The 14,662-nt window shown below is 50.4% G+C and overlaps 1 protein-coding gene across 1 annotated transcript in view; it reads left to right on the forward strand.

The window, feature by feature from the left end:
- The first annotated feature begins 5,617 nt into the window (after positions 1–5,617).
- The window catches only part of Dscam (DS cell adhesion molecule), a 305,816-nt gene continuing 296,771 nt past the window's right edge, over positions 5,618–14,662 (forward strand). The window contains exons 1-3 of the mRNA XM_048346574.1: positions 5,618–5,765; positions 7,300–7,617; positions 11,886–12,032. Coding sequence (XP_048202531.1) covers positions 5,618–5,765; positions 7,300–7,617; positions 11,886–12,032 — 613 coding nt within the window. The remainder of the gene's footprint in view (positions 5,766–7,299; positions 7,618–11,885; positions 12,033–14,662) is intronic.

Raw genomic sequence — 14,662 nt, forward strand, 5'->3', positions numbered from 1 at the left:
ACCTACATTTTCAGACACTGGTGCAGAATTGTGATTTAAGGTTCTCATAAGAAGATGTGCTTGGCTAGGTACACTGTGTATTTCTTGGAGCTCATTCCAAAGCCTTATAAAGTTTAATAATGCACTTGGTGATACTTTTCTTGGTGGGAATGAGGCTAGCTCACCATGTAAGCAGAGATTAAAGTAACGTTGCAAGTAGCTGTGTACTCCTTGGCCTTCCCGCATGAGGACTCTTGGGGTAAGCAGTTCTCTTCCTTCCCACGCCCCTGAGAACCACTCCCAGCACAGACTCTAAAAGCAAACACCCAGATCCAAGAGGGTGAGCTTCTCAGCACAGGTAAAGTTCCTTATAAATGCATAGCGTTGGGACAAATCATTCACATTGGGAGACCATTGTCTATGTGTTCTATGCCACTGGGCGTTCTTTATTTGTCATTGAATTCAGTCCAACAGTTGTGTAGCAAGGAAGTATGGATTGAAATTCTTGTATACCACAAGAAAATTCTTACCTATGGTTATGCGGATAAAATCTACCCCAAACATCTACAGCCGAAGAACTAAACCTTGGGGGCACGTGTACCGATACGCTATAAACAAATGCAACAAATAAGCATCTTGGATACAGTGCAAAGGCCCCCCGTGTGCTGGGGACAGCGTTCCGGTGGGGAAGGGCACGGGAGGTCACCAGGACGTCCTCAGGGAGGAGGCCTGCAGGCGCCTGGAGTTCCGCAGAAACAGCAGGGAAGTTCCCTGTGGAAAGACTGGCCTTGACCCACCCGGGAGGCAGAGGCCGCTGACCCATCCTGCAACTGGGACAGAGGAGGGGGGCGGGGAGAAGGTGGAGGCGGAGAGACCCCCTGAGCTGCACTGTGCTGACCCAGCAGCAAGGGCACTGTGGCTGGGGCCCGGGAGGCGGCGGAGAGAGGATGGGCGGCAGGTTCTTGGAGAATCTTGAGGGTGCATCAGCACATCGATTCCTCGATACAGTGACTTTAAGGTGTGAGGCAGGCAGGACGTCAGGAAAGACAGCCAGCCCCCCCCCTCCCCCATCCTGGGGTTAAAGAACGATTGAAATTGGATGGTTTTTAGTAAAACTCGGGGATTTTATGGAGACAGTGGTTTGGCACGCTCTACTCATCCCTTTCTCAAGTATCAACATTGGGCAAGACTCCTGTACAGAGCTGGGAAGAGCAGATTGCTTCTTGGATGTAACATCGTAATATCTTAAGACTGCTTGATCACAGAACAGGAATAGAACGAAGTAGAACAGAAGAGGCGGACACAAAGTTACCGGAAGTTTCCCTTGGTGTTTTGGACTTACGTGGCATTTCTAGTTCAAAGGAATATGCCCAACGTGTCCGGTCGGTAGCCTGTCACAATAGCCTGTGTTTTGCAGTCTCTGGGAGGCAATCCACGGTGGTGAAAACCTCAGGTTCACTCCCACAGTGCTACTCTTTTGTTTCTAAGATGTCAAGCTATTGAAGATTTGGACTAGTGATCTAAACTTGTTCTCCCTTCCCCTGGGTGGTTATTTTTTTTAAACTATTGGCTCCCCAAAGTGTCAAGTACATGCAGATCACTGTGCATGGACCCCAGCAGGGGACTTAGTGAAACTTTTCTCAGCCCCAGGCAGTCAGTACTCAGCAAAAGGAGAGCAGCTTGGAGGCTGGGTACCCGGGCTAGTCCAGGTGCCTGAACCCATCCTTCCAACCCTTCACCATGAGCAACTGGTCCTGCTTTTGTGTTCTGTACGAATAAATGCGCACCGTGGTCTCCTCGTATCTGTTTTCATTCAGCATTGTATGTGAGGGTCTGTAACTTCCAATCCAGGGCTCAATCTTGGCCTACCATATGCACAAGGACCCCCCCCCAAGAAGACAAGACCAGCTCTAAAGCCAAAGGAGCAAAAAAAAGCTTATGGGGTAGAATTGGCTCACGTGTTTGTTTATCGTTATAGATTGTTCTTACTGTCTGATCGCAAATGGATGCCCTAAGATAGCACACCATTGTTTGCACGGTTGATTAGTAAGTGGCACTTTTCACTTTGTGACTCCCAAATAGTTGCTTCTGTAGGCAGTCCAGCGCATGGAGCTTGGTGGATATCGGCTGGCACTTGTGTTGGAGGCCCCTCTGCCGCGGGATTCTTGAGTCATGAGTGTCATGCGTGCAGCTGTATGATTTTGTGTGAGTTTGTCACGGATGGGTTCCCACGCAGGGTTGGGGCATAGGGTGGAGGGCAGGGCTCCCCCTTGTAGACCCATGAGTTCTCCTGTGTTTTGTTTCTCATGTTCGTTCTTCTGGCAGGCGCGATGGGGTCACGCTGGGCTTTTAGCACACACTGCCCTGATGTGAGGCCGTGGGTACTCCGTGGCTTGGCGGCCTTGGTGAAGGAACACCCAAGTCGTTTGTCCGTCTCCCTTGGATTATCTTGTTCTATGGATATGGCAACTGATCTAGTACTTCGGGGGCAAATCCTTTGCCAGACACTCACTTCTCATCTTCTCAATCTTGGCTTTCCCTGGGGATCTGCATTTAACTCGTGTCTCTTCTTGTTCTTCGCATTTGCCTGGGGGCATCTCGTGCCTTGGATTCCTGGATTGAGGAATCCTCTTTTGGGTCCTATTTTCAGCACATGAACAAGTGGCCTTGGACAGCACTCTGCTTTGAATGGAGCCTTTGCTAAAGACGCGCCTACCCAGGCGGGCGTACGAGTGGCGACGTTCCCGGTTTCCCCCTTGGGATCTCCCCCCCCTACCCCCCCCCCCCCCCCAGTGCTGTGGGACGCGGTGGGGCCAGCCGTATGGCCGGCTTTCCCCTCTTCCTTCACAACACAGCCATCCGGGTCAACTTCTTCCTCTCGTTCTCAATGCATATCAACCAGAGTTTACCTTCCAAGTCTCTGATCAGGGAAATGGATGTTTCTGTGTCAGAACTTCCCATGGCTTTCTAATTCTTCTGACACTTTTATTGAGCTATATCCTAAGCCCAGTTCAAATGTGTAACTCGGTGACTTCAGTTTACTAAGTCCAGTTTTAGCACGCGGCTGGCTTATCCCCTCTCACTGTTACTCTTTGACCTACTCAACAGGACTCCAAGCCTCAGTAAATCAATGATCTACTTTCTGTCTCCCGAATTCCCTCTTCTGGTTTTGTCATGCGAGTATAATCACACGACACGCATTTTTTTCTATCTTCCTTTAGCAGGACACTAGCCAGGGCCACCCAACGGTACCGCATTCCTTGGCCCCGCTCAGTAGTATTCCATTGCATGAATAAACTCAAGTTTGCCGTTCTCTTCTTCCATCACGGACATGGGGCTTGCGTTCACATCTGGCTCTTACGCACAGTGCCGCGTCGAGCCTTGGCGGGCCTGCTTTCGTGTGGACGGGCGTTTCCATTTCCCTTGGGTGTGTGTCCGGTGGGGAAGCCCCACGACCACCCGCAGAGTGGGTCGCGTGCCTCGGCCGCGGCGTGGGAATACCTTTACCACCTCGACTCGGTGTGGCTGTGCCGGACACACGAGCTCCTGGAGGCCGGAGCTGCGCCCGCAGGGGTCACCGGTGCCCCCCCCCCCCCCGGCGTCTTCACAGACAGCGCCGGGCCCTTCCAAGGTTCCTCCGTGGGGGGGAAACGTGTGCATGACTGTAACTCCCTCTCCGGGGTCCCGAGCTGCCGTGGCAGGTGCCTCCGCCCCGCTCCTCTTGGACGACGACAGCTCCACCTTGTCACCGTTTTCACGCTTCTTGCCCACCGAGTGTTGCTCTCCTGCCCGTGGATCGTTTTCCCATCTTCCCTGGGCTGGGTAGCTTTCCCTATCACTCAAGTTCCCGCAGCCTTCTGAAGAATTCCGACCCTGAGAATGAATCAGAATGAGAACTGGAACTCTCGACTCGACTAGAGTACCCTCTGACACGTCGCGTTTGGTTTCCATACTGATCGTGGTCCCCGGTGCCTTGGTCGGATCATCTGCTCTAACGCTGTGAGGTATCAAGGAGACGGCCCTGGATGGAAGCATCTGCTCTAACGCTGTGAGGTATCAAGGAGACGGCCCTGGATGGAAGCAGCTTCCAAAGCCTTCCCTGTGGCAGTGTGGCGTTGGGAGCCCAGGGTTTGGTACCCTGGGCCTCAGATGACATCCTGGTACATGGTTCACGGAGCTTTCTGTTATGGACCTCAGTTACTTCCAAGGAACAACTGGCCCCCACAATCCCCCTCGAGCTTGCCCGAGACCTTGCTGGAAGGAGCCGGGGTTCCCCCCTCCCCCCGAAGGAACCCGGGTCACTGAGAGCCATGCAGGGTGATTTTTTCTGGATGATTCTGTAGGTGGAAGAAACAAAAGCTCAGATTTTCTTTTGCCCGTAGCTCTCTGATGTGTATCTGAGAGGATGAGTTTATGTTTGATTACAAAGGCCCGTGGTGTGAGCTAGAAAGGGAAATGTAAAATGCCTCACAAATGTAAAGAGAAGTGACAGCAGTCCCCCATAGGTTACTTATCTCTTTAGTAGGATTAAACATTTATTTACCATTTTTCCTGCAGTCGTTTTCATGATTTCACAAGCGGGCTCCTGGAATGTGGTTGCCAATTTTAAAAAGCCGTACATTTAGTTGAAACATACAGTCGAACTGTATTTCTTACATATCTTCACGTTTTTTTTAAAGACATTTCTATTCTTGACAAGGCTACTTTTAGGAGAGACAAGGCTAAATTTCCATACAACCAAGTTTTTATTTAGCTCAAAATTACCCACAATTGAGTTGGCAGAAGAGGAATAGTAAAAAAAAATAAAATAAAATAAAAAAAATCCCAGAAATCTTTGTGGAATTAATTAGCTTTGAAGAATGACAGTTACCTCATCCCTAACAATATGTTTGGGGGTAATGTCAGATTCTTAGAAAGCTCGAATGTAAAATTACAGTGCTACTATCAGCATCTTTTATTTGAGTTGAAAATTACAATATTGAACTCTTAAACTCCGCTCTGATCGGCACTGATTTCTTAGCGAGCAATCATTTTCCTATTCTAACTTAGGAAGCTTTGCCATAGATATTAGTCGTATTTGAGAGAGAAGACTACAAAGCCATTACAGCTTGAGGGCACCTGCCCCTCTCCTCTCTCTCTGGAGACAGTCTGTCACTTTTGTGAGGTGGGGTTTTCGGTTTTGCTCCACCGTCTTTGAATGAGTGGCAAGTCCTCTCCTTCCTGGCGCGACCACAGTCAGCCTTAGGCCTGGTGGTCGAACCCTCGGCCATTCCCAGAGAGGGGACCTAAAGAAGGAACATGAGAAGTGTGCCCCAAACTTGGCTTCCTAGACGAAAATCAACCGTGCTACGGAACACGTAAGTTAGTGGAAAAGTACCATTTATTCTGTGCGTCTGCAGAGAATGAAGCCCATATGGCTTGTTAAATATCGTAGCGGGCAGAACACCGGGGATGGAAGGACCAGCTGGTCTTTAGGCAAATGCCTTCTCTGCCTCCGTCCCTACTCTGTTTGAAGCTAGGGCTTGGTGTGGCCATGGCCGGTCACGTGACGTTCCGTTGCTCCCCGGAGGCGGTGCTGAAGTGAGCCCAGCCCCCCGCCTGACTTGATCTCTCTGAACTGTGTGATATCTTCCCCTCGATGGAGGTAGGAGGCCCCATCTCGCCCCCACCTCCACCCCAGGAAGCAAATCTGCTGATGTTGGGACACGATGAAGTTATGGAGGGTGCAGCGTACGGCCTGTTTTATGTGGGCAGGAGGCAATGCCTTCTGTGTCTCCTTGGTTGCGGTGAGGGGCTCAACTTCTGGGTTTCACAGAGTCGAAGCCGACAGTCTACATGGAACCCAGAGCGGGTTCCTCAGTGTAGCTGGGTCAGGCCATGTAGCCATGCCCTGTGGGCCCTGGTGTCACCTGCTTCTGTGTGCCCTGATGAACTTGTTGTCCTTCAAGCCTGTGGCACAGGTCTGTTTCCTGCTCTGTATGGTGCCTTTGGTGGTATCTCGGGTCTTCCTGACCGTGTGTCTGTCATCTGCCAGTAGATACTGGCAAAGCTCACAGCACATTCTCATCTCTGACCATCCAGGTTTCTCTCAACATCTGGTGCTTCTCTTCTCTCGAAGGAACAGAGCCTGAGAAGGCTTTTGCTTTTACAAAGTCACAGAGAAACGCAGTGAGATTTTGCCATATTTTATTTAATTTTCAGATCCTAATAAAGTTTCATCCATTTACATATACGACTCTTCATCTGTATTTGCTACCCAGAATGATAATAGGGATTCAGTAAATGACAAAAACAAAACAAAACAAAACAAAATGTATATGAACAAGTTTGCTGCTGTTTTATTCGTAGGAATGAAAACAGGAACAAATTTAAATTACAAAGAGATCAGCGGAAAATAGTCTAGAAAATCGTATTAGGTAAAATATGCAGCCATTAATATCTGCTTTGATATCTATGTAACATCAACAAATGAAACAGAATCTAAAACCAGGGCACATTGTCTGTGTGTGTGTGTGTGTGTGTGTGTGTGTGTGTGTGTGTGTGTGTGTGTGTCTCCTACCACAGTGTAATTTGTAAGTGAGATGCATGGGCCTTTGTGGGCCAGAAAAGGAAGTGTAAAAATCAATAGAATAGGATCAAAGAATCGTATACTCCTATGTGGGACTATCATGGTGGAATGCTCTACATTTATTTGAAACTAGTGTGCTAATAAAATGTTGGGGGGAAATACAACCCCAGAAGCTGGCCTGGCAAAACGGAGTCACAACTTGGTCAAATTCACTTTGTTTACTGGCAGCTGTCAACAGCAAATGCAACAGGGGCGTAACATCCTGTTTTTCTGACGCCCCGTTGCATTTTTCAGATGCTATGCGTCTGGTCTTCAGTTGTTGGTTTTTTTTTTTGTTTTTTTTTCTTGAACAGTGGTGAATTCCATCCCAGGCTAGGCCTCCATGAGCGGCCAACGGTACAAAATATAAAATCCAGTTTTGACCTGTACCGTGGGGGACCAAAGAGGGAACAAGGCCGCGCACAGCTAACCTCCTTCAGTTATCACAAGTTCAGTTCGACGAGAACCTACCAGCGTGTGCGCAAAAATAGGACACTGGGCTCCTGCTTGATGTTGCAGTCCCCGCCTCTCGGTGCCAAGTATCCTGAGCACCTGTCAGTGCTTCGGTTACTTTTCTCAGAATAACCAGCGAGGGCCAGCTGACCGAGCCGCGGCGGCGTGGGCGGCTCTCCACCGCCCGCCCGCTCTGTGGTCTTCTTGCAGGCAGAGTGTGCAGCGCTCCGCTGACCCCCTGTTCTCTTGTCTCCCTGCAGTTTTCACTGAGGAAGCTCACTCCAGCCTCTACTTTGTCAATGCATCGCTGCAAGAGGTAGTGTTCGCCAGTACCTCGGGGACGCTGGTGCCCTGCCCGGCCGCAGGCGTCCCTCCCGTGACTCTCCGATGGTACCTAGCCACGGGCGAGGAGATCTACGATGTCCCCGGGATCCGCCACGTCCACCCCAACGGCACTCTCCAGATCTTCCCCTTCCCTCCTTCGAGCTTCAGCACCTTAATCCACGATAACACTTACTATTGCACAGCCGAAAATCCTTCAGGGAAAATTAGAAGTCAGGATGTCCACATCAAGGCTGGTGAGTACGGCTCCCCGGGGACTTGGCCACCCCCGTGCCTGTCCAGGGGGGTGGGAGGACTGTGGGGAGAGGTCACCGTGGTTGAGGGTCATCTGCCAAACCGTTCCCTGTGTCTCCGAGCATTTCTTCGCTAGATTCTGAGGGTCTTAGCACGTGGGAACTAAAGCTTGAAGGTTGCTATTAGGTTCTCCAGGACAGCCTGACCTTCTCGTGTTGGACTGCAGCAAGGGCTCCCATGTTCTCTGGCTCACTTCCAGGGTGGCTGTGTTTTCCCCTTTTTCCTCCTTCCTTTCCTTCCTCTCTGCCACCTGAGAGACAGTAGACAGGAGGGGAGACGAGCTCTCCGTTTAGACGGGGATAGAGGGAGATCGGGCTCGTGAGCCTGCTTTCTCAGTGAAAGGAAAAGGCTGTTTTGATGCTCTGGACTGTATCACATGTTGCAGAAATATGTGCTTTTTAACAACATATTGTGACTTTAAGATCATCACTGCTAGGAGTCAACTGGGAAACACAGCCTGAGCTGCGCAGATGTCAGGAGCTTTGTACACAGGACATATTGTGTCCTTCTGTGCATCCTGCAAAGTCCTGCAAAACAAGCTCCCAGCCAGACTCCTGTTAGCAAACAGCATTCTAATTTTTTTTTTTCCAGCCTTCCACTGAAACACAGGGGTAGATCAGCACAGTGGAACCACAGGGCGGAAGAACGGGCCTTGGTCTGTGTGTCGCGCATCAGGTAGTTGTGGGAACTTTGCAGTGATTTCTGCAGCCAGTGAGGAGAGGCTTGGGGAAGACGAGAGCACAAACGGGAGATTGTTCCCAGGTTCCTGCATACGATCTCTTTGATATAAGCAATCAAACATTAGGCTGTGACTCACTCTGCCAGCTAGTCATTTTCTCAGCGATATTTTGATCTCCACGACACGCTCGTGAATTCCAAAATCTGCACAAGAATGCACTTAAGAAAGACGGAGGAAGACTGGCTTTCATCAATGGAAATCTGATATGTCAAATCATTAAAATAAAGCAAATGAGGTTTGTATAGGGGCCTCCAAGCCTGACAAACACAGAGATACAGTGAATGCTTTTGATGGCAGACTGAGCGTTTTAATGATGTGTTACAAGGACGTGTTTATAGTCTACAAAGCTCCGCTTATGCAGAAACCTGGAGTTTCAGACAGCTCTACCTGTGCGAGAGAATCCGTGATTTCCATCTTGGGATTCCCGTCAGGCCGAGCATCGATCCTGCTCCCGTCAGCTGTCACGGCCGCTTTTCTGGATTCCCCGTAGAGCCGGTCGGTGTGTCGTGACGCCGGACGTGTGGTTGGGGGTGGAGGTTGCGTCTGCGCTGCCTGCTCCTCCTTACGTAGAGACGCGATAGAGACTTGTGTGTTCACTGTGGCTCCTGCGTGCACCGAGGTGTCTGCTTGAGCACACACGAGGGCCGGTCGCGGTGCCCAGGTGGCCTGCAGCGGCCCTCCTTTTGCTTATTCTGGATGTACCAGAGTGGCCATCGTGACATTGGAGGCTTTGCTTGTGCTAAGCACTTGCGGTGGCACTGAGCTACATTCCCAACTCCACAGCCATCATGGAAGTCTGGTCTCACCTGTGTGCAGATGCTAGGCAGAACGGAACAGGCCTTCAGAAGACCAGGTCCGGAGCACATGATCTTCTTCCGGAAAGTAATGAGGCGAGTGATCAGGTGACCCCCATGACTGGCCCTGTTCTACTGCCTTGCGTCTCTGGACAGAGGACACGAAACTTTGCGCACGGATTTGCACAGCAGCTCTGTTCATTCACAACTCCACAGCTCGGCTGACAAAGATGCCCTTCCCTATGAGCACTGGAAGTGACGGAAAGCATGGCTGTTGGAATGATAGTGAAGAAATACTCAAGACGAGGGTGGGAGCCGGGCGCCGGTGGGTCACGCCTGTCATCCTAGCTACTCAGGAGGCTCAGATCTGAGGACTGCTGTTCAAAGCCAGCACAAATAGGGAAGTCCGTGAGAGGCTCATCACCAGAAAGCCACCGGAAAGCCAGAAGTGGAGCTGTAGCTCAAGTGGTAGAGTGCTAGCTTTGAGGAGAAAAAGCTCAGAGGCAGCGCCTAGACCAGGTGTTCAAGACCGAGGACACACACACACACACACACACACACAAATGTGAGCGTATGTCAATACATTCAACAACTTAGATGGTTAGAAATTTTCTTGAGAAACACGAAATACGAACTCACCAAAGAAGAAATGGACAATAGATATGAGTACTCTCACATCTATTATTTCATAGATAAAAGTTTCCTATGACACCCTACCTCCTCTTTGAGTTCTAATAGACATTTTAGGAAAATATAATGCAAAAAACTCCTAAGCAGATTCTTCAGCATCAAAGGAGAATAGATATTTCCCCAAATCGCTTTAGGTCTGCATTACCCCGAAAGTAAGTGAAAACGAAGGCATTAACAGAAAGGGAAGGAATCCACAGGCAAATGAGCCTCGGGTTGACAAGCATAGGAGTCCTACGGATCAAGATGCATTGTACTTACAAACTGACTTGTTGAATGGTAATGCTTTGTACAACACTTAAAGATAGTAAGAAAGGACTCTCCCCCACCCCACCCTACCCCCCAAAAAAAGAAAACCTCCAACGGTTGCAAAAAAAATGAACACATCTACTTGTGATAACATCCCCAGAAAACTGGGACGACGAGCAGGGATTTTGATTCCAATAAAAGCAAGTAGAAGAATCCTAGTACAGCTCATCTCACAAAGGAATACCAAAAGTGGAAATGTTCTCCTGCACTGCAAAGATCTTCAGCAACACTCCTGTGTCTGCCTGCCACGTCCCCTGCGCATTGGATTAGAGACTGTAGCCAAAGCAATATGACAAGAAAAAGACACGAACTGCGTGCACAGTGCAAAGAGAGGAGTTTGCCCGTCCCATTTGTGGATGAGAGTCACAGAGGCAGAATATCTGATAGAATCTGCAAGGCAGTGACTGGAGCCAGTAACTCACTGAGAGTGTCATGACTGTGGTATTTATAGTCAACGTGTGTGTGCAAATTAGAGACAGAATTAAAAAAAAAACTATTTACAACAGAATAATAAACCAATATTTGTCATGGCGCTTACATGGTATTAGAGATTCAAAGTCATCTAGAGGATGCACAGAGGTGGATTTGCAAATATTGCTCTCTATTTTATTGATTTTTTTTTATCTGTCCTTTTGAGACGAGGTCTCAGTATGTTGCCCGGTCTGGTTTTGAACTCTGGGCTCAAGTGCTCCTTCTGCCCCAGCCTCCTGAGTAGCTGGGACTGCAGTCCCACGCTATGCGTTACGTGAGCGACTGGCGTTGGCCGTTCACAGCTGGCCCTGGTTCTAGCTGCGGCTCTGGATGCAGACGGATGACAGTTCCTCCCGCACTTCTTTTTTTGCCGGGTGCTGTTAGAAGTTCTAGGGTGATTTTTTTTAAATGACATGGTCTATTTTTGGAGACTCCGGCGAGGTGGGGAGGCAGCCTGCGTGTGCTCCCCTTCTTCCGACTGTCTGGGGACCACCTGGGGTTCAGTGCGCCGTAGCCATGGTCCTGCCCGGCAGCTAGGATGGGTGTCTGCTCAGGCCTCTGTTCCCTGTGATAATGGATTCCCCTCTCCCCGGTGGTCCGGCCACCCTCTTTCTTCTTTCTCACTCCCTTTTCCTCTTTGCGTTTCTCTACCCTCCACGTTCTCAGTTAGCAATGAGCTGTGTCAGGCAACTTGTCTCTTTGTGGCTTCTTTCCAGTGCAAAATTTTAACCTCAAGCCTCCCTAAGGGATTGCTTTTTGACCTGCATAGGCGAGCGCATTTCCCTCCTGTCAGTATAATTAATAGAGTTTCTGGGATCAGACTCTTGGGAGACCTAACTTTATTTGAAAAAAAATACCTCATGTAAAACAAACTTGAGGCAGGGCTCAAGTGGTGGAGAGCCTGTTTAGCAAGCAGGAAGCCCTGAGTTCAAACCCTAGTAATGCAAGAAAGAAACAAAAAAAGACACTTCCCCCTCGTGATGCTTTTAGGGGTCTGGTGAAATGTGTTAATTATACGCTTCCCTCTAGCACGGGGGGTAGTGCATCGCTAATGGAACGAATGACTCAGTGGGCCGGAAGAAAGGCAAGAACATCGCGGACGTGTCGGGCCGCGATCGCGGCGTTCCGCACCGCGCGTCTGTGACCGAGAGACCCTCGGCATGCCCCGTTGGCTCTGTGTCTTACCCAGGCTCCTTTTCCTGCCTTGCAGTTTTACGGGAGCCCTATACAGTCCGTGTGGAGGACCAGAAAACCATGAGAGGCAATGTCGCGGTCTTCAAGTGCATTATCCCCTCCTCGGTGGAGGCGTACATCACTGTCGTCTCCTGGGAGAAAGACACTGTTTCACTTGTCTCAGGTAGGCTGCGTGTCACCGGCGCGGCGTGGCCGGTTCCACCCAGGGCCGGCCCGGTCGGAGCTCTGTCTGTGGGGTCCGTGGGGTGAGGACGGTCGGTGGTCGGATGCCTCGTGCCAGGGTGTTTATCTTGGTTTGCCGTGGCTCCGTTGCCCCACTCCGGTGCATTGACGGATGGGTAAAAATGAGTGACTTGTACTCCGAGTGCAGCCGTTACGTTATCCTGTTGGGGCCAATCGGTGGTTTTATTTCTGCCTCTCAGAAGGGACAATGAGGAGTCGTGTCGGTGAGACACGTCAGTGATACAGGTGTGACCGATATTTAGAGACAAAAACGGGGACAATGGAATACTTACTTTTGCGCACTGTGGCTCTTTCTGAATGTGTTCCATTATGTCTCTGGACTTGGACTCAAAGATAAGCAGAGAGAGGGGAGATATGTGCGCGTACGAGTAAGTTCTTGGTTTACATTTGCTTTCTAGAAATGACAGGATGATCTTTTAAGAAATTGTGGCTCTTCTGTTTTTCATGGTGTTTCCAGTGGTTTCTCGGTCTCTGCTGCTTACCTGGGCTTACCAGTGTGGGCACAACTTTCAGGTTTCTTTCTTGAACTATTCTCTTGAATAATGACACCTGGCACATCAAAGAACAAAGAATTGTCTGCTTTTGGAGAGGAATTTGTGTTGAACCTAAACTGTATTCAAATGTGTGTGATAAATAGTTGCTTTTCTCTTCATGGGTTTGGCAGTAATCATGTGTGTAGGTGTGCATGCACACACATTTTAATGTAATTCTTAATCAGTGCCAACGTTTGGTGATTCCTAGAGAGAAAGTTGGACTCACCCCTCAGAGAGACATGCCATTTTGTGTTCAATGCTCAGATCATCAATTTGCTAGAGAGTAAAGGTTACTTTATATCAAGGAGCCATTTCAAATCAAATTCAAGATTGAGATTTTGTTTTTTCCCCCTAAAGGAGTGTAGGGTGTAATGGAAGCTTTTAGTTTTCCTCAGTGTTGTCTGTTCAGTGAATGCCATAGCCCTTACACTTCAGTGGGGGATAAATTCTTGCTGTTATGTTGATTAATGGTCATAATTTGTTAACTTGGGGTATTGGAAATGCTAAGTTTCAGAACAGAAATATGATGATAGTAATCAGCACAGAGATTACACTGTCCGTGTTATTTGCCAGTTTTCATGGTTCAGCGGTCGTAATCTCCCCTCTTGCCAGGACCTTTGAGCTCTCTTGATGGCAGATGGAGCGAGGCCATCGCATCCTTCGGCTGAGCTCAGTGTTGGGGGGGGGGGGGAGGGCCGGGCAGTGGGAAGGGGAGGGGGAGGAAGGGACCCGGAGAACTTGGTGCAGTCTCTTCGCTCCGAGACCAAGGGATGGGTGCTTGGGCGCCCGGAACACTGTGTCCAGTTCAAGGTCTCAGGGTCTGCCCAGGGAAGAGGAGCCAGGATGCGGGAGGCGGACACACTGCCCCGCCGAGCTGTGTCTCAAAAGAACTCACGCCATCTCTGGTCTTACTTAATTTCCCAGGGCGTGGTCATGTGGCCACGCGTGAACTCAGTCAGGCGTGGGCCTGAAGCGAGGCCTGGGCACCTGAGTGAGCAACAGATGAAAGGGGGATTCCAGGCGAGGATGCCGGTCTATGGTGCACAACTCGGGTCTTGCTGACAGCCCCATCCTCCCCTTGTCCACGCCCTGACCCTCGGCTCTTGGTGACATTGGGGAGGTCACCAGGGGTTTGTTATTGAAGAGTCCACCAAGAAGCACCTTTTCTTGGTGTATACGGCATTGAGTGATAGCGAGAGGGGGAGGAAGGCGGCGGGAACCTCAGCTCAGCCAGAGTCCAGCAGAAGTTGGAGGGGACGTGACCTTGCGGAGGATTCCGGAGCTATGCTGGGATGCCCAGCCGGAAGCTGAATGCCGGCCTTCATCACGTGACTTGCTATTGCTCATTGGCACAGTGGGCCGAATACTTAGGTAGTAAGCCCGGAAGGAGCAGCAGCCGTGGCTTGGTGTAAATGTGCCCCCCCCCCACCATGGAACATACCAAGTGAGTGAAGGCAGTCACAACGCCCCTGTCAGTGACAAAGTGATTAGCAGGATACCAGTTCGGGATGGCTTCAGTGCAGAAGGACTTGGGGTGGGGCCTGTGGCATTCCCGAGGCTGGGTGGCTCTCGGGGGGCGGGGGGGATCCTGGGCTGAGACTCTGTCTTGGGGAAGACGGTGTGCAGCCCCATAGCCTCCCCTCCCCCGCAGCAGAGGGGCTTTTTTGGAACTACCCCTGAGCTCCAGGAAAAAAAATGTCCCAAATTCTACACGCACAGAAGATGACCTGCAAGGGGTCCAGTTGCTTCCGCCCCGCCCAGAAACGGATGCCCCCAGCACCTGCTGTCTGATGCGTTCAGATCCGCGCGTGGTGTGGCTGACGAACCCTTTCCTCTCCCTGGACCCCTAGGGAAGCCCTGGCTGCAGAATCTGGCTGCGAGGTCTGTCCCTCGAAGCTGTTTCCCTCCTGGGAGCAGCTCACCGGCAGCCACTGCCTCTCCCTGTAGGACACAGGACGGACAAAAAGGGACCAAGAAGAAACAGCGGCGGGCGTTCCCATCGTAGGGGGCTGCAGAG

This window comes from Perognathus longimembris, chromosome 5 (assembly GCF_023159225.1).
Source record: "Perognathus longimembris pacificus isolate PPM17 chromosome 5, ASM2315922v1, whole genome shotgun sequence".
NCBI classification, from domain to species: Eukaryota; Metazoa; Chordata; class Mammalia; order Rodentia; family Heteromyidae; genus Perognathus; species Perognathus longimembris.